Source organism: Leptonychotes weddellii, chromosome 10 (genome assembly GCF_054177405.1).
Source record: "Leptonychotes weddellii isolate Sample4059 chromosome 10, ASM5417740v2, whole genome shotgun sequence".
NCBI lineage: Eukaryota > Metazoa > Chordata > Mammalia > Carnivora > Phocidae > Leptonychotes > Leptonychotes weddellii.
The window spans coordinates 77,528,940-77,552,936 of NC_138378.1; the positions used below are offsets into that span (position 1 = coordinate 77,528,940).

The 23,997-nt window shown below is 35.5% G+C and overlaps 1 protein-coding gene across 1 annotated transcript in view; it reads right to left on the reverse strand.

Annotated features, from left to right (window-relative positions):
• EXOC6B (exocyst complex component 6B) overlaps positions 1–23,997 on the reverse strand; it is a 557,753-nt gene that overhangs the window by 232,542 nt on the left and 301,214 nt on the right. The window contains exons 13-14 of the mRNA XM_081797284.1: positions 23,739–23,873; positions 8,767–8,946 (exon numbers count right to left, since the gene is read on the reverse strand). Of these exons, the coding sequence (XP_081653410.1) occupies positions 8,767–8,946; positions 23,739–23,873 (315 nt within the window). The remainder of the gene's footprint in view (positions 1–8,766; positions 8,947–23,738; positions 23,874–23,997) is intronic.

Sequence of the window (23,997 nt, forward strand, 5' to 3'; positions counted from 1 at the left end):
TCTGTTGATTTCAAAACACTCTATGTAGCTCAAATAACCAAAAGTTTAACAGCACAGAAACAGGGAACATTGATTTCTCAGTAGGCAGAGAAATTATTCTCAAAGCTATAATTTGCTGCATCAGAGGGGAAAAATATCAAAAAAGAAAAAAATTCCTTGGACACTGGCTCTACCTATATAATTATTCTGAAGAAAAATCTGACTGATATCCTGAAGGCTCTGATGCCTTCGGTTCCTTGAAAACACCCAAAACTTCCTGACAGGCATGCCTCATTTTACTGCACTTCACTTTACTTTACTTGGAGATACTGGGTTTTTGGTAAATTGAAGGTTCAAGGGCAGTAGAGGAAGTAACTGAAGATGTGGTAGAAATAGCAAAAGAACTAGAATTAGAAGTGAAGCCTGAATATGGGACTGAATTGTTGGGATCTCATGATAAAACCTGAACAAATGAGGAGTCATTTCTTATGGATGCATGAAGAAAGTGGTTTCTTGAGATGGAATCTACTTCTGGTGAAGATGCTGTGAAGACTGTTGAAATGACAACAAATGATTTAGTAGAACATTACATAAACTTAGTGGATAAAGCAGTGGCAGGGTTGGAGAGGATTGATTCCAATCTTGAAAGAGGTTCTTACTGTGGGTAAAATGTTATCAAACGGCATCACACAGAGAAATTATTCCTGTAAAGAAAAGACAATCAATGTGGCAAACTTGATTGTCTTATTTGGAAAAAATTGCCACAGCCACCCCGACCTTCAGTAACCATAACCTTAATCAGTCCAGCAGCCATCTTCATAGGGGCAAGACCCTCCACCAGCAAAAAGATTACAACTCATTAAAAGCTCAGAGATGATGGCTAGCATTTTTAGCAATAAAACATTTTTCAAATAAGTTATGTATATTGGCGTTTTAAACATAAAGTTACTATACATTTAAAAGACTACAGTATAGTGTAAACATGGCTTACATGCACTGGGGAAGCCAAAAAAATTCATCTGACTTGCTTAATTGTCATATTTGATTTATTGCTGTGGTCTGGAACCAAACCCACAATATCTCCAAGGCACCCCTCTATTTTGTTCAAGAGAAAACCACAGGGATTGGGCTGATTTAGAGAAACGTCATTACCATTAGATGAGAGAATTTCCGCATGAGATGTCAGCTAAGGGAACTAGGTGAGGGTAGAAACAGGCAACCTATTTTTAAAATTAAAATTCTGTCACTTGAAAAAGAATGATTTTTTTTAATTTGGGTAAGTTTAAGGGAATATGGAATGAGAAAGACCCAATTAGAATTTTAACCCAAACTAACTTTAGGTCTTTGTCTCAGAATAATACTTCGTGACTTTGCTTTTTAATAATTAAGTGATTACTCTTAATGATATACATGATCCAAAAATGATTCTCAATCCCTAGGTAGGAATTTACTTAATTTATTATACGAAACAAGTAAACTTATTGTACACCATTTCATGCACCATACACACACACAGAGACGATTCAAGGAAGGTCTCTATCCACAGTTTGTAGCTAGAAATCAATCTAGTAGGCACAATGGAAAAGTTTTAAAGTCAGATAAATCTGTTTAAATCCTGACCCTGCCACCTATTTGTTGTACCTCTTACAAAGTATATAACTTCCCTGAGTTCATGTTCTCGTTACTAAAATATAATACTACTCATCTGACTGAGGTATCATGAAGACTGAGTCTTCATTAGTTGGGATGACATGTAACACATGTAAAACATCTGGAACACAGTAGGTACTTCTAAATTACCATGCTTCCCTTTCTGGACATAAGCACACAAATCAGTAACACATCCCACCGAAGACAGGATTAGGTTAGTGCCATATAATAAGAGCCACAAAAAAGAAAGATGTCACGTCTGGTTAGGAGAACTGGAGAAGGCTTCATGGGAGGTGCAGGATTTGACATGAGCCTTAAAGGATGGGTAATATTTCAATACACAGAGCTAAAGTAGACAAAAAGTTACGAACAACACCGAAGGCAGAAAACAGTTGGATGTGCCTGACGAAGAGCATTACTTCAGTTTGGAAGGAATATCTTGGGCAAACAGAAAACTGAGAGAGACAAGGACAAAATGGAGGTCATATTAATGGAAAGTCTTGATGGTCACAGAGAAGAGTTTATACTTAACGGGAGGCACTGACACTTTCTAAATAGCAGAATCATTTGGTTAGTCCTGAGGCAGCAGCAGTTCACAGAATGAAATGCAATGCTAAGAGAAATGTCGTTTCAAAGGGTTTTAGGCAGGAAAATTTCAGGAACTTTTATATAGAAAAGGACTTTCCCTTATAGATGGCCCATCAAGTAACTGCCCAGGAAGGAAGGCCAAGGACAGGTATCACTGTATTTTTAGACAAAGAAACTAAGGCAAACCGAAATGGGTTAAGAGAGATCTTGACCCAGGTCATATAAATTAACATTAAAGCAGACAGAGAAAACAAAGTTAGGATTCCCTCCTCTGGGTCTCTTACTTGAGAGAGCATTTCCTCTCTCTCATGCATTTCTGAAAGATAATTATCAGGATAACAAGGATAAATTCTCAAAAGTACGCTCTTATGCTGAGCATGCAAAATGGGTAGCTGTGCGTGCAATTCTAAATCACACAACTGGAGCTGCAAACATGCTTGTGTACTTACCTCATCTCTTAAAGGACAAGGCAACATTTTAGAATTCTAACTGTGGAAAACCTTATTATTACAATCACTTCTGGGTGCCTCGTGAAAACAGGGAGGCCACCTTGGTCATCAAAACTTCGAGGGGAAAATAGTTGCAAATTTCAATAATTTTCCCCCCTGACCATTCAGTGTTCAGTGAAGTGTAATCTAGGACATCCACTCCCACTCAAACACTCTCTTTCCCTCTCTATTCACTCTCTCTCTCTCTTTGACATACACACACCTACACACTGCCCCGTCCCTTTGGTTATGTTGCTAGTATGGTGACAAAACATCCCTGAGAACTAAGAAAACCTGGGGATTTTAAATATAATAAAACAAGGCAATCTGGCTTTTTCTTTACAGTTCTTTCCATATATATAGTTCCTATTATTCAATCTCTCTTTGACAAGAGAGTCACTCTTGCTAGGGAATTTAAAATATGAAGGGGCGCCTGGGTGGCTCAGTTGGTTAAGCGACTGCCTTCAGCTCAGGTCATGATCCTGGAGTCCCGGGATCGAGTTCCGCATCGGGCTCCCTGCTGGGCAGGGAGCCTGCTTCTGCCTCTGACCCTCCCCCCTCTCATGTGCTCTCTCTCTCTCTCATTCTCTCTGTCTCAAATAAATAAATAAATAAATAAATCTTTAAAAAAAATAAATAAATAAAATAAAATATGAAAAGAAATATTCATATTAATTAAAAAACAAATGATTTGGGTTTTTTTTCCTCAGAAATAGCTCCTCCCTCTCTCATCTTTCACTGTTAGTACACAGAGCAAATTTCAGACACAGCTCTGTTTGGCTAATTCATTTTACTAATATGAGCTTCCATGAAGACGATATCTAGCATGTTGGGGAACAAAACACAAATGCTGGGCAGTCTCTTTTGTCTGTGTAAAAACCAGAAGAAGGGGTAGTTTTAGAAGCTGTACCAATTTGATTCTAGAGAATATAATGGCTGGTGATTAGAAATACTTTTTGAAACAGTGGCTTCAGAAAGAACATCTCCATACTAGACCACACAGAAACATGGCATTTGTGGAAGCAATATTGAAGACTTAGGGCTGTGAGTTACCTCTGACTTTGATTCTGGATAGTACGATCAACCTGATCAATACCGAGGTTACAGCATTTAGGTAGCAAGGGCAGCTCAAAATAAACAAAAAAAGGAAAAATCCTCAACAAATCACTTACAGTATAGACTTGCAAGAAAGGTCACAACTCTACTGGTGGAAAAAGCATATACTTTGTGTTAGACGAACAAGAGTCTCATTAACAGTACTGCTTCTAAATGGCCTGGACATTAAAGTCAGTATGGGGCTGACATATGACAGCTATTGAATATATAGGAACCAATGTATTATATGACATGTATAAACACTCACGCTTACTAGGATGTCATTTTTATATTTTAAGAACAGAAAAGGGGCGCCTGGGTGGCTCAGTCATTAAGCGTCTGCCTTCGGCTCAGGTCATGGTCCCAGGGTCCTGAGATCGAGCCCCACATCGGGCTCCCTGCTTGGTGGGAGGCCTGCTTCTCCCTCTCCCTCTGCTTGTGTTCCCTCTCTCACTGTGTCTGTCTCTGTCAAATAAATAAAACTTAAAAAAAAAAAAAAAGAACAGAAAAAAACAAGGAAGATGAATATAGGGAACACCTGTCCAGAATGGCTTCGAATTTGAACTATTGCATTTTATTTCCCATGAATTCCAAAATCTGACTCACTCAAGTAACTGTACAATGCTCGGGGAGACATTACGGCCAAAACGATTGGCCATTTTCCTTCCACAAAATGAAACACATTTGTAAAAATCTTTCTTCAATAAAAGTGGGTTTTTTTAAGTATACATTAATTATCAAGGACAAAATACTCCTGGAACAGAGAATAATAATTCTAAATATCACCTTTCCCCACCCCCAGAATTATAAAAGCAGCAAACGTTTCATGACAGAAAAAAAAATTTTTTTAAACACAGATAAACAAAAAGAAAAAATAAAAGCTATACAGAGACTAGTATAGTTAAACCATGGAGTATGTAACTCTAGAGTTTTACTGTATATCATACAGATGATTAATGTATGTGTATCTATATTAATAAAAGTGAGATCATATAGTATAAAACTATTTTACAATCTGCTTTTCCAGTCAAGAAATAATTAACATATTTTAAATTGATAAATATCCATCTCCACTAATTTAATGAATGATTGAGATCATAGTATGTGAATATATAATAATTTATTGAGCTAACACATCTGTTACTGGCTTTTAATTTATTCCCCACTCCACTATGCAAAAGCTAATACTATGTTGAACACACTTATATGTGAATTGTATAATACACCAATGATGATTTCATTAAGATTTCTAAAAGTGGACTGGATTGCAGGGTTAAAAGTAAGCAAATTTTAAGAGATTTTTGAGGCATTCTGAAAAACTGACCATCAAGAAGAATATACCAATTTTTACACCTTCCAGGAATGTATCAGAATACCTATTTGGGGAAATGTTTCTCATAAATATTGAATGTTATCATTTTCTTATTTACTTTTGGCAAATTTATAGGCAAGAATATCCCACAATATTAATATACATGTCTTATTACCAGAGTTACACATTTTGCTCATGTTATCATTAGTCTTTTATTTTTCTTCTTTTCTGATGCCTAAAATACAACATCTGCAAATTTTCTCAGTAAGTTGTGCAGTCTTCTTACTGAGTTTGAAACAATGGGTTATATTGTTATATATTACAGATATTAACCTTTTGGAATACTTGTTAATTACTTTTGTAGTAAGCTTACATTCTATTTCCTTTATTAATTCTTGTTAGGTATCTTACAAAACATCTTATGTGGCCAAATTATTAACCATTTCCTTAATGATTTCATTTTTTGGTGTCATCCTTGTGACGGTGACTTATTTTCAGATTATAGAAATATTTGCTAACATTTTTATTGGTTCTTCCATAATTTCTGTCTTTTTAAAAATGTAAACATGTAGGTGGGGGGATGGGGTAACTGGGTGATGGGCATTAAGGAGGGCACGTGATGTAATGAGCACTGGGTGTTATATGCAACTGATGAATCACTAAATTCTACCCCCAAAACTAATAATATATTATATGTTAACTAACCTGAATTTAGATTAAAAAAAATTAAAAAATAAATTAAAATGTAAACATGCATTTGATCTAGAATTTATTTTGATATATGAAAACTTCTTTTCATCCAAATTAGCAGATAGCAGTGGCAACAGAAATTGCTAATGTCACCTTTATCATATACTAAATTCTTACATGTACTTTGAACTATTTCTAGATTTTATGTTCTCTTCCTCTAATCTATCAGTCTATTCCAGTGTGAGAAGGATATTAAATTATTTTTGGTTTATAATATTTCTACACTTGATAGGAAAAGACCACACTCAATTTACTTTTTCATATTTTTTGGCAAATACTATCCCTTTTTGTCTGCAAATAAATTTTAGAATTATTTTGTTAAAATAATCCACCACCACCAAATTCACTTGTTATTCATGGTAATTAGATTAATTTTGGAAAAATTCTTTACAGTATGAACTATTCCCACCTAAAATGCTGTATGTATTCGCACATAATAAAGTCTCTTTTAAATTATTTTGTGACATGTTCTTCACATTAGTCCTACATATAACTTGTTAAGTATACTTACAGAGATGTTAAAATCCAAAGATGAATTGGGCATTTTTTTTTCAATATATTTTCTATGAGTGTATTGCTAATATAAGAGAAGCTGATTTGTTTTCTAAGTGGACCAACTAACCAACGAAAGTCTTATTGGTCCTATTATTTTTTCGTTGATTTTTGGGGGGTTATCTAACCACATAGTAATAATCTATAAACAATAATAACATTTATTATTTATTTTTTTAACTTTATTTATTTCATAGAACTTCTAAAGCACTAGTAAGAAGTATCTTCGCCATACTTTTGATGTAAATGCAAATAAGTGTTTTCAGAGTTCCACTGTTAAATCTATGGTGGTTGCTGAATTTCACATAGATGCTCTTTATCATGTTATTGAAATATTACATTGCTTGAATTTTAGTAAGTTTTTTTAAAATCAGGAGGGCAGGCTGGATGTTGTGCAATGCCTTTTTAGAATACACAAAGATAATGCTCATCTCTTTCACCTAGTAATGTGATAAATTAGATTAACAGATTTTCAAATATCAAACCATCCTTGCATCTCTAGAATGAATCCTACATAGTAGCGGTAAATTATTTTCTTAAAACACTTAGGAATTGACTTGCTAAAATTTATTTATTGGTTCATCATTTGCTCTTTTGTGCTACTTTTGTCTTGCTTTGGTGTCAAGGTAAAGCTAGATGAAATAACCTAGTTTTCTGCAGGCCAATGCTCCCACCAAGCAATATAAACGGCAGTGAAAAACGGAGAGACACCAAACAGCTATGAAGCAATGAGGACTAAAGGAAATAAAGCTACAAAGAAGGCAGACCTTTTGGAGGTGAGCTGAGGCTCTTGCAGCCATCCCTAGAGGCATCTGCCCAACGTAGGCATAGGAACAGACTGAGAATCTGGGTTAGGTGCAGGTAGAGAGTGACTACTGGGGTGAAAAAAAGTCACTGAATTGTTTTTGCTTCCATGGGCTGAAGTACCAAAATTGGAGATCTGAGGGCCAGTATTCTCCTCAAGACATTTTCTGAATTCTAAAGCTGCCCAGCTGAGGAAAATAAGGGTCTAAGCCATAACCTTTGAAAAGCAAAGTAAGATTTCCCACAGCCTTAGTGTTTCATAGAAAAAGACTCACTAGTAGGAGGATTCATGAGAATCTCAGGTGGGAGCTGAAAGATTTTGAGGGAGTGGTTAATTGATATTGACAATCTCCAACCACTTTTTTCCTATAGGCAATTGCTGATCTGGGTAAGCCTCCTTCTCAAGACATTTGCCAAACTCTAAAATTAAAAAAGGCAGGAGGCTGAAGAGATAAGGTTTTTCTGAAAAGTGGAAAGTTCCATAGTCCTCTTAGTCCTGAAGAGACAATGATGTGCCAGGCTCTCAGTAAAAGCTCCGAAGAACCACATCCTAGCAACAGGGGCAAATCAAAGGTAGACTGCATCTGCAACCCAAGCTGGACCCAGATTAGCCCATGTTGGGATTAAGACGATGAACCACCTGGTGGGCTCAAACCATAACCCACCTGCCCATACTACCTACTTAGTAATGGAAGGGATAAACCAATTCTGGTGGGAGATGTTACCACCTGGAACCTCTACATGTTTTAAATGCAATGTCTAACACCAACCAAAAAATAATAGGAAGAGATAGGATCCCATGACTGATAACTAAGAAAAAAAATCAGAAATAATTCTACCTACATGTAGGTGAATGACACTTCACCACTAGTAAAAAACAACTTTAAAATGACTAATTAATATGGTCAAGAAAATAGAGAAAAGATAGACAAATTAGATAAAAAGATGGAGAATTTCACCAGAGAATTTGAGGTTAAAAAAAAATTAAATGGAGGGGCACCTGGGTGGCTTAGTCTGTTAAGCAACTGCCTTTGGCTCAGGTCATGATCCCAGAGTCCTGGGAATGAGCCCTGCATTGGGTTCCTTGCTCAGCAGGGAGCCTGCTTCTCCCTCTGCCTGCAGCTCCCCCTGCTTGTGCTCTCTCTCTCTCTGACAAATAAATAAATTAAACTTTAAAAAAAATTAAATGGATATTCTAGGACTAAAAGATACATACCTGAAATTCTAACTCCTAAGTTTGTCTTCTATTTCTACCAGGCATTCACTATGTGCTTGCACAAATTACTTTAGGTGAAGTTAAGAGGAATAGAAATAGACATAATATTAGGGACCATTTTCAAAATAAACAAATGCAAAATGCAAAAGTCAATGGAAAAATGATGAGAGAGGTCTCTAGATCTACTCAAGGCATGATAATTATAGTGTGAGCTTTTATACCCTAAAGAGCTTCCCAGCTAGTTAAAGCACAAACAAACATCTTTCACCAAACTAAATTTTAAGAAAACTTTTTTCTGTATGATGGGCAATGTAAGAGCAATTGTCACTTACAGGAAGGTGTGTGAATACAGCAAAAGTGCTTCGTAGAAAGGCAATGAGGTCTACTAGGTAATCACTAGCTTTGTTGCCCAAATCTCCAGTCATCCAGTCATAGTCAGCCAGCTGTAGAAACTGGTCAATCTTCTGGTTTAAGTTGGTATAAATCTCTTCTTCAGCTGCATGTCTGGCATCCTATGAAATACAGAATTTTAAAAATCATTCAGACTTCCAGTATAATCGGAAATTTCTACTTGGAGACATCTCACACTTACATCCACTAAGTAACAGAATTGGGAATATTAAGTAATATCACAGTCTTCATCAATTTTTCTTTTTCAAAAGCACAGTAGAGTCCTTTCTATCCTGTGTCTGCAAGACAAGCTATTGTTTTGCTTTACCAAATAGAGAATCTACCTTTACTGACTCAACTATCTGCATCCTTTTTTACTTTCCTACATTTGTTCAAAACTATACTCACTCTCAGGGTGTTAATCCTGTTCATCTCTTCTAGGACTCCAAGAACCTCCCTTCCTGTAATAATAACCTCTTTATAGCACCTAGTCTCCTCATTTTGCTTAAAATAAGTATCCTAAAGTTTCAGCTTCATGCTATAAATATTCCCATGAGCTACTATTCTACCTCTCTAGTGTCTCTGTCATCAAGCTCCTTCAGATTGTTATATGTGGATGTTTCCTGAAATGTGTTCTAAGGAACACCAGATCTGAAAAATGCTAACACAACAGCACAAGAGTTCCTAGATCGAATAAGTTTGAGAAACCCTGTTTAAGAGATTCATGATGTACACTAGCATATAAAATGTTGTAAGAAGTACTATGGGACTAATGTTCCAAGAAAAATATTTTCAGGACAAACAGGTCTACTTGAACCAGGGCAATCAGGATTCCAGTGCTAACCATCCATCAACAAAATTTGGTCCACAGCAACCCATGACTTCATGCTACAGCATGCAATATTCATTTTTCAGTCCGATCTTACTTGGTCTCTATTAAACATTCTCTCCTAGAACTCTGTTCTTTGGCTTTCACAACATAGTTTTCTCCTGGTTTTACTTTTACTTTTCTGGCCTCTAATTCTCTCAATTTCACTGGGTGATTACATCAACTCCTAGAGCTTACACTATCTCTATCCAAACCTACTCTTGTTAAAGACCCATATATCTTTTTTTATGTATTTATTTATTCTTTTTCTTAGAGAGTGAGAGCCCAAGCGGAGGGAGAGAGGTAGGCAGAGGGAGGGAGAGAGAGAATCTTAAGCAGGTTCCAAACTCAGCACAGAGCCCTACGTGGGGCTCAATCTCAGGAGCCTGAAATCATGACTTGAACCGAAATCAAGAGTCGGACACTTAACCAACTGAGCCACCCAGGCGCCCCAAAGACCTATATATCTGATTACTTCCTGGGCTTTATGACCACAGAAACTAAACACAATGAGTCCAACAGTAGATGAATCATAATCCCCACTCTTCATCTGTCTAGTTCAGTCCAAGGCAGAGATCTACCCAAAATATTGGATTCCATTCTTCCCTTCATAGTCAATCACTGTGTCCTGTAAATTCTAGCTCCTAAATTTCTAACACATACCTTCCTCTCCATTTTCATCATTTTAGTGGCTGCATAATTTGGCAATGTATTTACAAACTATAATCATAGGCACTGACTATATTTATATGAACAATGTTTCAATGAGCATTTCTATGGTTACATATTTACACACTTGTATGATAAACTAATACTGTCCTTGAATTCCCATTTTACTAAGAGTTTTCTTTTCATTAATAAACATTATTTTTTAGAAATTTAGACTTAAAGAAAAATTGCATAGAAAGTACAGAGCTGCCCCACATCTTCCCCTCCCACTGTTTACCTTATTCCAAAACTTCTTTAGCGTGGTGCATCTGTTACAACTGATGAACCAGTACTGATGTTTTATTATTAACTAAAATCCATAGTTTGCATTAGGGTTTGGTCTTAGCGTGGTACAGTTCTATGGGTACTGACAAATGTATAATGTCAATATTCACCATTACAGTATCACACAGAATAGTTTCCCTGTTCTACAAGTCCACTCAGTTCTATCTATTCATTCCTCCTTTGCTCATCCCCTGAATCCTGGCAACGACTGACCTTTATACTTTCTCCATAACTTTGCCTTTTCCAGAATGTCATATACTTGGAGTCTTACGTATGTAGCTTTAGATTGACTTCTTTTCCTTAGCAATGTATATTTAAGCTTCCTCCATGTCTTTTCATAACTTGATAGTCCATTCCTTTTCATCACTGAATAATACTCCATTGTCTGAATGTATCACAGTTTGTTTATCCATTCACTTATAGGAAGACATCCTGGTAGCTTCCAAGTTTGGCCAATTATAAGTAAATCTGCTCTAAACAAATATATGTAAGGTTTTGTATAGCTTAAGTTTTCAACTCATTTGGATAATACCAAAAAGCATGACTGGTGGATTGCATGGTAAGACTATCTATGTTTAGACTTGAAAGAAACTAATAAACTGTCTTCCAAAATGGCATTACCACCAGCAATGAATGAGAGTTGTTGCTGCTCCAGCATTTGGTGTTGCCAGTGTGTTGGATTTTAGCCATTGTAACAGTTGTGTAGTGGCATCTCATTGTAGTTTTAATTTACAATTCTCTCTCCATTCCTTAGTGAGGTGTCTGTTCAGACCTTTTGCCTGTTTTTAAATTGGGTTGTCTGTTTTCTTATTGTTGAGTTTTACTAGTTCTTTGTATATTTTGGATTTGTCTTTATTAGATATGTTTTGCAAGTATTTTTTCCCAACCTGTGGGTTGTCTTTTCATTCTCTTTACAAGGTCTTTCAGAGAACAAATTTTTCATTTGAATAAAGTCCAACTTAGCAATATTTCCCTTGATGGATCATGTTTTTGGTGTTGCATCCAAAAAGTTATAGCCATACCCAACGTAACTGAGATTTTCCCTTTTGCTATATTCTATAAGTTTTAAACACAAGTTTTGTGTTTTACATGTAAGTCTATGATCCATTTTGAATTAATTTTTGTGAAAAGTGTAAGATCTGTAATGAAAGTAAAAGTCTAATAAGTGTAATAATCTGTCTAGATTATTTTTTCTTTTTGCATGTGGATGTCTAGTTTATCAAACAACATTTATTAAAAAGACTTTCCTTTCTCCATTAAATTGACTTTACTCCCCAACAACATTCAGTTGACTATATCAGTGTGGGTATATTTCTGGGCCCCCTATTCTGTTTCTTTGATCTATTATCTACTCTATTACCAATAGCACATTGTCTTGATTACTGTCGCTTTATAGTAAGTCTTGAAGTCAGGTACTATCAGTCCTCCAACACTGTTCTTCTTCAATATTGTGTTGGCTATTCTGGGTGTTTTGCCTCTCCATACATACTAAGAATCAGTTTGCTAATATTCACAAAATGATCTGCAGGGATTTGGATTGAAATTGCATTGAATTTATAAATCCACTTGAGAAGAACTTATATCTTGATAAAATTTTAAGTCTTCCTATACATGAATATGGAACATATTTCCATTTATTTAGACCTTTTTTTCTTTGATTTCTTTTCATCAGAATTTTATAAATTTACTCATGTAGATCTTGTTTATTTGCTAAATTTAAACCTATTTCTCTCTTGTTTGATGTTAATGTAAATGGCACTGTATTTTTAATTGCAAATTGATGGTTTCCTTTGCTGCACTGGTATAATAAGAAAGCAAATGACTTCTGTATATTAACCTTGTATCCTGAGCCTTGCTATATGCACTTATTACTTCCAATAGTTTTTTTGTTAAATTTTTCATATTTTCTACTTAGACACAATCATGTCATCTATAAACAAACTCCTACCTTCCCAATCTGTAAGTATTTTCTGTCTTATTGGATGTTGAACAGGAGTGGTATGAAGGGACATCCTGTGCTTTTCCTGATTTTAGCAGGAAAACGTCTAGTTTCTCATCATCATGTATGATGTTAGCTGTAGGACTTTCATAGATGTTCTTTGTCAAGTTGGGGAAGTTCTCCCTCTATTCTAGGTTTGCTGAGAGCACCCACTGTTATGACTATAATTCTTCTTTAGCCCACTGATGTGATGCATCACATTGATTTCTGAATGTTAAATGAGTCTTGCAGACCAATAAGAAATCCCAGGGTCATAGGGTATAATTCTTCTAATGCTTTGCTGGATTAGGTTTACTAATATTTTGTTGAGAATTTTTGTATCTATGTTCATGAGAGATATTAGCCTGTAGATTTTCTTTCCTATAATGTCTGGTTGGTATTACATTAATGCTGGCCTCATACAATGAGTTAGGAAGTATTCCCACTGCTTCTATTTTCTAGAAAATATTGTGGAAGAATGGTGTAATGTCTTCCTCAAATATTTGGAAGAACTTTTTTCAGCTTTATTAGGGTACAACTGACAAAATTGTAAGATATTTAAAATATACAACACAATGATTAGATATAGGTATACACTAAGAGGATTTCCTACATCGAATTAATTAACACATCCAACATCACACTTTTTTGGGGGGGGGTGAGAACATTTAAGTTCTACTCTCTTACCAAATTTCATTTATATAATACAGTGTTATCAACTATAGGCACCATGTTATATATTAGATACTCAGACCTATTCTTCTTACAGTTGAGTGTTTATACCCTTTGATCAACCTCTCCCTTTTTCCCTCACCTATCGGCCCTTGGCAACAACTTTTCTATTCTCTGTTTCCATGAGTTCAACTATTTTATTAGATTCCACATATAATTGATACCATGCAGTTTTGTCATTCTCTGTCTGGCATATTTTCATTTAGCAGAATGCCTTATAGGTTTATCCATGTTGTTGCAAATGACAGGATTTCTTTTTCTTTTAAGGTTGGATGATATTCCATTGTGTATATGAGGTGTGTGTGTGAGTATGCATATATAATTTCTTTATACATTCATCCATTGATGGACAATTAGGTTGTTTCCATATCTTGGCTATTGTGAATAATGCTGGAATGAACACAGAAGTATAGGTAAGTCTTCAAGATGATGATTTCAATTTCTCTGGACACACACCAAGAAATCATATATGGATTGCTGGATAATATGATACCTCTATTTTTATTTCTTGAGGAATCTCCAAACTGTCTTCCATAGAGGTTGTAACCAGTTTACATGCCCATCAAGAGTGTACAAGAGTTCCCTTTTCTGGGGCGCCTGAGTGGCTCAGTCGTTAAGCATCTGCCTTCGGCTCAGGTCATGATCCCAGGGTCCTGGGATCGAGCCCCGCATCGGGCTCCCTGCTTGGTGGGAAACCTGCTTCTCCCTCTCCCACTCCCTCTGCTTGTGTTCCCTCTTCCGCTGTGTCTCTGTCAAATAAATAAATAAAATCTTTAAAAAAAAAAAAGGGTTCCCTTTTCTCCACATTCTTGTCAGCATTTATCTTTTGTCTTTTTAACAGGTGTGAGGTGATATTTCACTGTGGTTTTGATTTGCATTTCCTTGATGGTTGGTGATGCTGAACACCTTTGCATGTATCTGTTGATCATTTGTATGTCTTCTTTGGAAAAATATTCACATCCTTTGTTCATTTTTTACTTGGGTTTTTTGGGTTTTTTGCTATTGATTTGTATGAGTTCCTTGTATAATTTGGATATCAAACCCCTATTGGGATTTGTGGTTTGTAAATATTTTCTCACACTCCATAAGTTGCCTTTTCATTTTGTTGATGGTTTCCTTTGCTGTGCAGAAGAGTTGTAGTTTGATGTAATCCCATTTGTTCGTATTTGCTTTTGTTGCCTTTGCTTTGGTGTCAAATACAAAAAAATCAATGTCAAGATTAATGTCAAACAGCTTACCCACTGTTTTCTTCTAGGAGTTTTATGGTTCAGTCTTAGGTTCAAGTCTTTATTTTGAGTTGATTTTAGTGGATGATGTAATTCTTTTGTATGTGGCTGTCCAGTTTTCCCAACACCATTTATTAAAGAGACTATCCTATCCCCATTTTGTGCATTCTTAGCTCCTTTGTTGTAAACTAATTGAGCATATATGCATTTACTTCTGGGCTCTCTGTTCTGTTCCATTGATCCATGTGTTTGTTTTTATATCAATACCATACTGTTTTGATTATTATAGGTTTGTAATAAAATTTGACATCAGCAAGCATGACACCTCCAGCTTTGTTCTTTCTCAAGATTACTTTGGCTTTTCACAGTCTTTTGTAGTTCCATTCAATTTTTAATATTGTTTTTTCTATTTCTGTAAAAAATACCATGGTATTTTAATAGAGATTGTATTGAATCTGTAGATTACTTGAGTAGTATGGACATAATTCTTTCAAAACCATGAACATGGACTATCTTTCCATTTACTTGTGTCTTCTTCAATTACTTTCAACTAGGCGTGGTGTTTTCTGTCTTAGAAGGCTATTAATTATTGATTCAATTTCTTCAATAGATATAAAGCTATTCAGATTATCTATTTCTCCTTGTGTGAGTTTTGGTAAACTATGTCTTTCAGTGAATTGATTCAATTCATGTCGGTTACCAAACTGTGGGTATAGAGTTGTTCGTAATATTCCTATATTATTCTTTTAAAGTCCATGGAATCAGTAGTAATAGTCCCTCTTTCATTTATGATATTAATAATTTGAGTCTTCCCTCTTTGATTCTTGGTTAGCTTGGCTCAAGGTTTATCAATTTTATTGATCTTTCTATGAACCAGCCTTTGGTTTCATTATTTATCTCTTTTGATTTTCTATATCAAAACCATTCATTTCTGCTCTAATTTTTATTCTTTTCTTCTGATTACTTTAGACTTAATTTGTTCTTCTTTTTCTAGCTTCTTAAAATAGCTTAGATTATTGATTTTAGAAATTTCTTCCTTTCTGAGGCCCCTGGGTGGCTCAGTCGGTTAAGAATCTGTCTTCAGCTCAGGTAATGATCCCAGGGTCCTGGGATCGAGCCCCACATCGGGTTCCCTGATCAGCGGGGAGTTGGCGTCTCCCTCTCCCTCTGCCCCTCCAACCTGCTCATGCGCTCTCTCTCCCTTTCTCTCTAAAATAAATAAATAAATCTTTTTTAAAAAGAAATTTCTTCTTTATATACAATTAATGCTATAAATTCCCTTCTAAGCACTGCTTTTGGTGATGCCACAAATTCTGATAAGTTGTATCTTATTTTCATTTAGTTTGAAATAATTTTTCTTTAAGGTTTTATTTATTTATTTGAGAGAAAGAGCGTGAGAGCAAACATAAGCAGGCAGAAGGAGAAGCAGGCTCCTCACTGAGCAAGAAGCCCGATATGGAACTTGATCCCAGGACCCTGGGATCATGACCTGAGCCAAAGGCAGACACTTAACCAACTGAGCCACCCAGGCACCCCTAGTTTGAAATACTTTTTAATTTCTCTTTGAGACGTTTTCTTTGGCCCACGTGTATTTTTAACTGTGTTGGTTAATCTCCAAATATTTGGGGATTTTAAAGCTATCTTTCTGTTATTTATCTCCACAGTTTACTTCCATGTGGAAAGAGCAAGTTTTATATAATTTCTATTCTTCAAAATTTGTTAAGATGTGTTTATTAGTCAGAATATGGTCTGTTTTGGTGAATGCTCTCATGAGCTTGAGAGGAATGTGTATTCCACTGTTGCTGGATGAACTATTCTATAAATGTCAATTTGACCCAGTTGATTAATAGTACCATTCAGTTCAACTATATCCTTTCTGATATTCTGCCTGCTAGATCTGTCAATTTCTGCCCCCTGGATTTGTCAATTACAAATTGACAAATTTGTCAACTACAAATTGACAAATTTGTCAACCCGCATAGATGCGTTTACCAAGATATTTTAGCAGGAAGAGTATTTATATAAAATACCATTTTAGGGCGCTTGGGTGGCTCAGTTGGTTAAGCGACTGCCTTCGGCTCAGGTCATGATCCTGGAGTCCAGGATCGAGTCCCGCATCGGGCTCCCTGCTTGGCAGGGAGTCTGCTTCTCCCTCTGACCTCCCCCCTCTCATGTGCTCTCTCTCTCGTTCTCTCTCTCTCAAATAAATAAATTAAAAATCTTAAAAAATAAATAAATAAAATAAAAAAATAAAATAAAATACCATTTTAGTATCTTAAATACTCATGTATTTTTTCTCATTTGATCTATTAAAGTGGACAATTTTATTTTATTATTTTTTTTAAGATTTTATCTATTTATTTGACAGAGAGAAAGACAACCAGAGAGGGAACACAAGCAGGGGGAGTGGGAGAGGGAGAAGTAGGCTTCCCGCTGAGCAGGGAGCCCGATGCGGGGCTCGATCCCAAGACCCTGGGATCATGACCTGAGCTGAAGGCAGATGCTTAACGACTGAGCCACCCAGGCGCCCCAAGAAGTGGACAATTTTAAATAATTTTCTAATACTAATCATCCTTGTATTCTTAATGTTACTTTTATTTCTACTTTTCATGTCCTTCTAGATTATGTTTGATAGTCTATTATTTATGATTTTTACTTCAGTATTTACATTTAATTGTTCAAATTACTGTCTGTGGCTTCTCTGTTTTTTAAATCATTATGTTGACTTTGTAAAAATGAACTGAGACAGCTTCCTTTTTTTTCTCTACAATCTGGAATAGTTTAAATTATAGAGAAATTATCTGCTTCATGAAGATCTAAATAAATTCACTGATAAAATCATATGGATCTTGCCCAAATTTAAGAAGTCTTTAATAACTTTTTTATTTCTTTCATAGTTATTAGTCAATTTTCTATATCTTCTTGAATCACTTTTTATCATAATTTTCTTATAGATTCTCAAATTTATGAGCACAGTTACACAAAGTATTCTAGGTATTTAATTTCCTTTGATTATGAATTTCAAGTGATTGTGATTTATTTATTCATTCCTTTCTTCTTTCTCTTCTTTCCTTTCTTCCCTCCACCTTTCTTTCAATCCTTCCTTCCTTCTTTTTAATTAGGCAAGGTAAAATGATTATTTTTTAAAATGCAATATATCCAGAGAAAGACAAATACCATATGATTTCACTCATATGTGGAATTTAAGAAACAAAACAGATGAACATAGGGGAAGGGAAGGAAAAATAAAATAAGACAAAAACAGAGAGGGAGGCAAACCATAAGAGACTCACTCAACTATAGGAAACAAACTGAGGGTTGCTGGAGGGGAGGTGGGTGGGGAGATGGGGTGACTGGGTGATGGGCATTAAGGAGGGCACTTGACGGAATGAGCACTGGGTGTTGTATGCAACTGATGAATCACTAAATGCTACCTCTGAAACTAATAATATAGTATATATTAATTAAATTGAATTTAAATAAAAATCTAATTTTAAAAAATGTAACATATCCTTGCTTGAAATCTCTCAAAGACTTTAATAGGATAAAATCCAAATTATCTATCAATACAAAACAAAGTGCTTCATAAGTTGGCATGTAACTACTTCTCTATCTCATTGCTACCCTCTTATTCTACACTCAATATGTCTGGTTTTATTGTATTCTTTCATCTTTTTTTTAATGATTTTATTTATTTGAGAGAGAGCATGAGCAGGAGGCAGGGAGAGAAGCAGACTTCCTGCTGAGCAGGGAGCCCGATGTGGGGCTCGATCCTAGGACCCTGGGATCATGAGCTGAGCCGAAAGCAGATGCTTAACCGACTGAGCCACCCAGGCACCCCTTATTCTTTCATCTTTGTACATGAAGTTGCCTCTCCTAAAAATGTCCCTTACTCTGTCCTCAGCTTTTCTCCACCTGGACACCTCCTGCTGGTCCCAAGACCCATTTCATATTGTGCCTTTTCTGGAAAGTCCTCCCTGAAGGTCTCAAAGCTGAGATAAGTATCCTCATCCTCTGTGGAGTTCTCCTCTTCTTCTAGACCTATACATGTTGATTTCCCTTAGAGCCTAATCCTCTCACCTTTTCTCTATCTACATTCATTTCCCAGAAGAAAGCCAGCCCCACGGCATTAAATACCATCTTTATACAGATGAATTCTAAATTTTTATTTCCAGCTATGACTTTGCCCTGTCAATTTAATATCTCTCTGCAGACAACTACTAAATACCTGAAGCTTAATGTGTCCAAAATGGAAGTCTTGATTACCCTGCCTCTCCCCAAGTCCGTTATTCTCTCACTGTTCCCCATGTCACAGAATAGTGCCACTATTCATCCAGTTTGTTTAGTTCAAAAATCTTGGAGTTATCCTTGCCTCCACACTTTCTCTTATAACCCCATCCCCAACCTAGCAGTAAAACTTGCCATCTCTACCTTCAAAAATATTTCTTACTGCTTTCATCTTACCACAGTTGCCCAAAAAAGCATTATCTCTTACCTAGATTACTGCAATAACGTCCAAATTAACAAACCCTCTTCTTCCACTCTTACTCACCTACAGCATATTTATTTTCCACATGTCAACCAGTGTTACCCATTAATATATAAATCAGATTATCGCCACCACTCCCAATTTTCTAATGGCCTTACATTTCAATTCAGAATAAAATCCGAAGTATTAACTGTGGCCTACAAGGCCAGAAAACATCTGACTCCTGACTATCTCATTTGTTACCACTTCTACCTCCAATGATAGATACATCACTGCCAGACAAAACCCCCACCTACTATTGTACTGTTCCCTCTGAATGGAAAGTCTATCTATCTGAAATCCAAATGATTCTATATCTCATTTCATTCAGGTCATTTATTTTTCTTCTAAGTTCTTGTCATTACCTGAGATTAAATGAGATTTTTTTGTTTATCATCTATCATCCCCAGCACAATATAAACTCTGTAAAGTCAGGAGACTTGTTTATGAAGTTCATACCTATAAACTAACTGGTATGCAGTTAGATGCTTCATAAAAACTTGTAGAATCGATGAGGGATTAAATGTATTTATGGTATTATTCTAGCGTTTTTTACATAGTTCTTTATAGAAGTTACAGTGCCTGTCCTCCCTGCAGATTATACACTCTAAATCCAATGACTAAGTATGTTTTCTCTCTCTATCCAAGAACCTACCAGATTGTTGCATAGTAGGTACACAAACAACATTTGTGATGGAGTAAATTAATAAATAACCCCATTCTATTTTGTAAGAGAATAGGGAATTCTTATGAACAAGGAAAGCTAAGAATGCCAGCTTAATTATGTCACATATGGCAGAAACAAGGGGCAATTCTGCAGGAAAATACCTTGAAGACCTTCTGATTATTTTTGCCCCTTTTTTAGCATAAAGGTTTCCATCTGCAAGGGAAAGTTTTCTGGAAACAGTAGCTTAGGAAAATACACAACATGTAGCTGTTATAATTGCCATGTTTATACTGAGTTCTGGGGTAGTTGGTCTGAAACAGTCCTGGTAAAAATAAACTTTCAATGTGTTTTAAGCAATCAGTGTTTCCAATAAGCACTTGTCAACATGACCTTTAGTGGTCTCCAGAACTTCTCCTTTACTAAGTATTTAACTGGCTACTCAACTCCTATGGCTTCCTGTCTGCCTTTAATTTTCCCGCAGCAATTCTAATGCTGGAGCTACAACAAGCCATCCTTTGGGAGGATTTCTGATCATAATTTGAAAAGCCCTTGAAATAAGAAAATTGTGGTGGGTTAAGGGAAGAGTAGCAGTACATACTATATATATATTCCTCATATGAGAGACAAGTATAAATGAACCTCACATTTTAACTCCCTTAATCCCTCTTTTCTGGTGAACATTAAACTACAGTCCCTTCCACATTTTCTTTCCTGGAGAAGTTTTGGCTTCCATAGTAAATCAAGTGGAAATATTGTTGATGAAATTATTGCCCATGCTCCATAATAATACTAATATTTAATAGTAATTATAATGCCTATTAAACTGTCTAAGGTAATCCTAAAGTTCTTAAAGCTCTTATCATACTCATTCTTGGGTCTTTACTAGACAAATCTTTTCTTCACTAGAAGAGTTTCAATATTAATATAATGAGACATATTAAAAAGTTTACAAGTAATGATACCAATATAATAAAACATATAATAAAATTTTTTTTAGGTAATTTGAAACAATCCATAGTGACATCATGAATGTGTAATTCATCTGTAATTAGCTGACCTAATCACATATGTACATAAAGAATATTTTGTGAACATCTCAGTTTTTTTGTGCTTTATTGAAATATGGTTGAAAATAAAATTATATTTAAAATGTGCACAGGGACACCTGGGTGGCTCAATTAGTTAAGCATCTGCCTTTGGCTCAGGTCATGGTCCCAGGGTCCTGAGATCGAGTGCCACATCAGGCTCCCTGCCCAGCGGGGAGCCTGTTTCTCCCTCTGCCTTCTGCTCCACCTGCTTGTGCTCTCTCTCATTCTTTCTCTCTCTCTGACAAATAAATAATTTAAAAAAGTAAAAATAAAAAAGTAAAATGAGCATTATAGTGATTTGATATATATATTATGAAAAGTCTCATCATCTACTTATTAATATTCATTACATTGCATACTTTTTTTGTGAGGACACTTAAGTTATATTCTCTTAGAAAATTTCAATTATACAATACAGTATTATCAATTATAGTTATCATGTTTTCCATTAGATCCTCAAATCTTACCATAGCTGAAAGTTTATACCCCTTTACCAATTTCTATTTCCCCCACCCTCCAGGCCATGGCAACCACTTTTCTCTTCTCTGTTTCTGTGAGCTTGACCTTTTTTTTTTTTTTTTAAGATTCCACATATACGTGATACCATGCAGTAGTTGTCCTTCTCTGTCTAGTTTATTTCACTTAGCGTAATGCCCTCAAAGTCCATCCATAATTGTCACAAATGACAGAATTTCCTTATTTTTCTTGGTTGGATAATATTCCATTGTGTATATATGTACTACATTTCCTTTACCCATTCATCTGTTGATAAACACTTAGGTTGTTTGCATATCTTGGCTATTGTGAATAATGATGCAATAAACATGGAAGTATAGATATCTCTTTAAGATAATGATTTTTATTTCTTTGGATATATACCCAGAAGTGGGACTGCTGGATCATACGGTAGTTTTGTTTTGTTTTTAATTTCTTGAGTAATCTCCATACTGTTTCCCATAGAGACTATACCAGTTTACATACCCATCGACAGCACCTTTTCCCTACATCTTTGTAAGCATTTGTTCTCTCTTGTCTTTTTGATGATAGCTACTCTAAAAGGTATGAGGTGATAGCTTATTGTGGTTTTTGATTTGCACGTCCTTGATGATTAGTGTTGTAAACATCTTTTCATGTACCTGTTGGCCATTTGTATGTCTTCTTTAGAAAATGTCTATTCAGTTCCTCTGCCCCCTTTCAGTTGGATTATTTGGGTTTTTGCTACTGAGTTGTATGAGTCATTTACACATTTTGGATATTACTCCTTATGAGATACATGATTTGGAAATATTTTCTCTCATTCCATCAGTTGCTCTTGTGTTTTGTTGATGGGTTTCCTTTGCTGTGCAGAAGCTTTTTATATTAATGTAGTCCTAATTACTTATTTTTGTTTTTGTTGCCTTTACTTTGGTATTAAATTAAAAACTCAATGCCAACACCAGTGTCAAGGAGTTCACACACCATTTTTTCTTCTAGAAGTTTTATAATTTCAGATCTTACATTCAAATCTTTAGTCCATTTTGAGTTGATTTTTTTTGTATGGTGTAAAAATGGGGGTCCAGTTTCATTCTTTTGCATGTGGTTGTCCATTTATTGAAGAGACTATTCTTTCCTCAGTGTGTATTCCTGTATATACACCTCTGTTGTAAATTAATGTGACTATATATATATATATACATGGGTTTATTTCTGGGCTCTCTGTTCTGTTCCACTGATCTATGCATATGTGTTTATGTTAATACCATACTATTTTGATTACTATAGTTTTATAATATAATTGAAATCAGGAAGTATGATGCTTCCAGCTTTGTTCTTCTTTCTGAAGATAGCTTTGGCTATACAGGTTCTTTCTTATTTCATTTCTTATAACAGAAAAAGAGGAGAGCTTACTAACAGTTTTTATCTCATAAAATACGATAAGCAGTTATAAATCAAATTTAATTTCTTCTCTTAAATCTCCTTTCAAGGGAAGGTGCCAGTAAAGAGGGAAAGAGGATAAAAGGATAGGAAAAAGTAGACACCAGGGGACATAAATCACGATTTCAACTCTACAACTTTATATCGAATTAATATCAACCTCTAGATTTCAAAAGGATGAAAAGGATTTCATTCAAAACTAAGACAATCAAATAATAACAGTAATAACAAAAACCCAAAACATACAGGTTGGCCTTTACATCGGAATCTACCATTTTAGTGTTTAAGATGTTACCCTATTACTTTTTCTGCTTAATATTTATTTAAAGCTAACATGGTAATATAAAGGAGTTTCCTAAGGCTCCTTTAAATTAAGTCATTTACTCTCCAGAAACTCTCTATCAATCTGTCTTTTGTTCTACAATAGTGTCATTTTTCCCATTTGGTCAAAATCTAAATCAAAACTAGTGCTGGCACCTTGTGAAATGATTATAAAATTGCTAACGACAATCAACAGTAAGGGACAGAAATTCCTCACTAAAAAGTAAGGTGATAAAAACTGGACACAGGACAGAGAGAAGCAAGAACAGCTAATTTAAAAAATTTAATTGGTGTTGATTTCGGTTATAACCACTATTATCTAGACCATACTTAGGAACTCTTGACTAAGATGGGGGCCAACTGAGGAAATAGTCATTTTCAAGTACAAAATACAGACAGATTTAGTGGAGAGAGTTGTAGACATTTTTAAGTCTAAACATCTAGAAATTAGCATTGCTATTTGTTTTTCTAAGGAAATCATAAGCACTTATTCTCAAAACCATGTTGTGAATCACACTACTATGCATCTTGGGAGAAACAAAGCCATTTAGGTAGAATGCCCCAAACTATGCACACCAGAGGCCATAGGGCCTTCTCACCTTAAAAGTTGTGGTGCCATAGAGCTTGGTGGTGTGGACTGTCTCTGGAAGCACATTAGTGATGTTGGTGATGAATTCTTCCAAGTACTTGCAGGATTTCTCCAAGTGTGTTGTATTGATGATAATCTGGACAAGCTAGAAAATAACAAGCACAGGTAAGAATCACTTGACTATTCACCCTACAACGAATGGCTCAATATGAAATCTGCTGGTAGAAGAAAAACAAGAGGCAAAGTGGCAAGGACCATCCATATTCTAC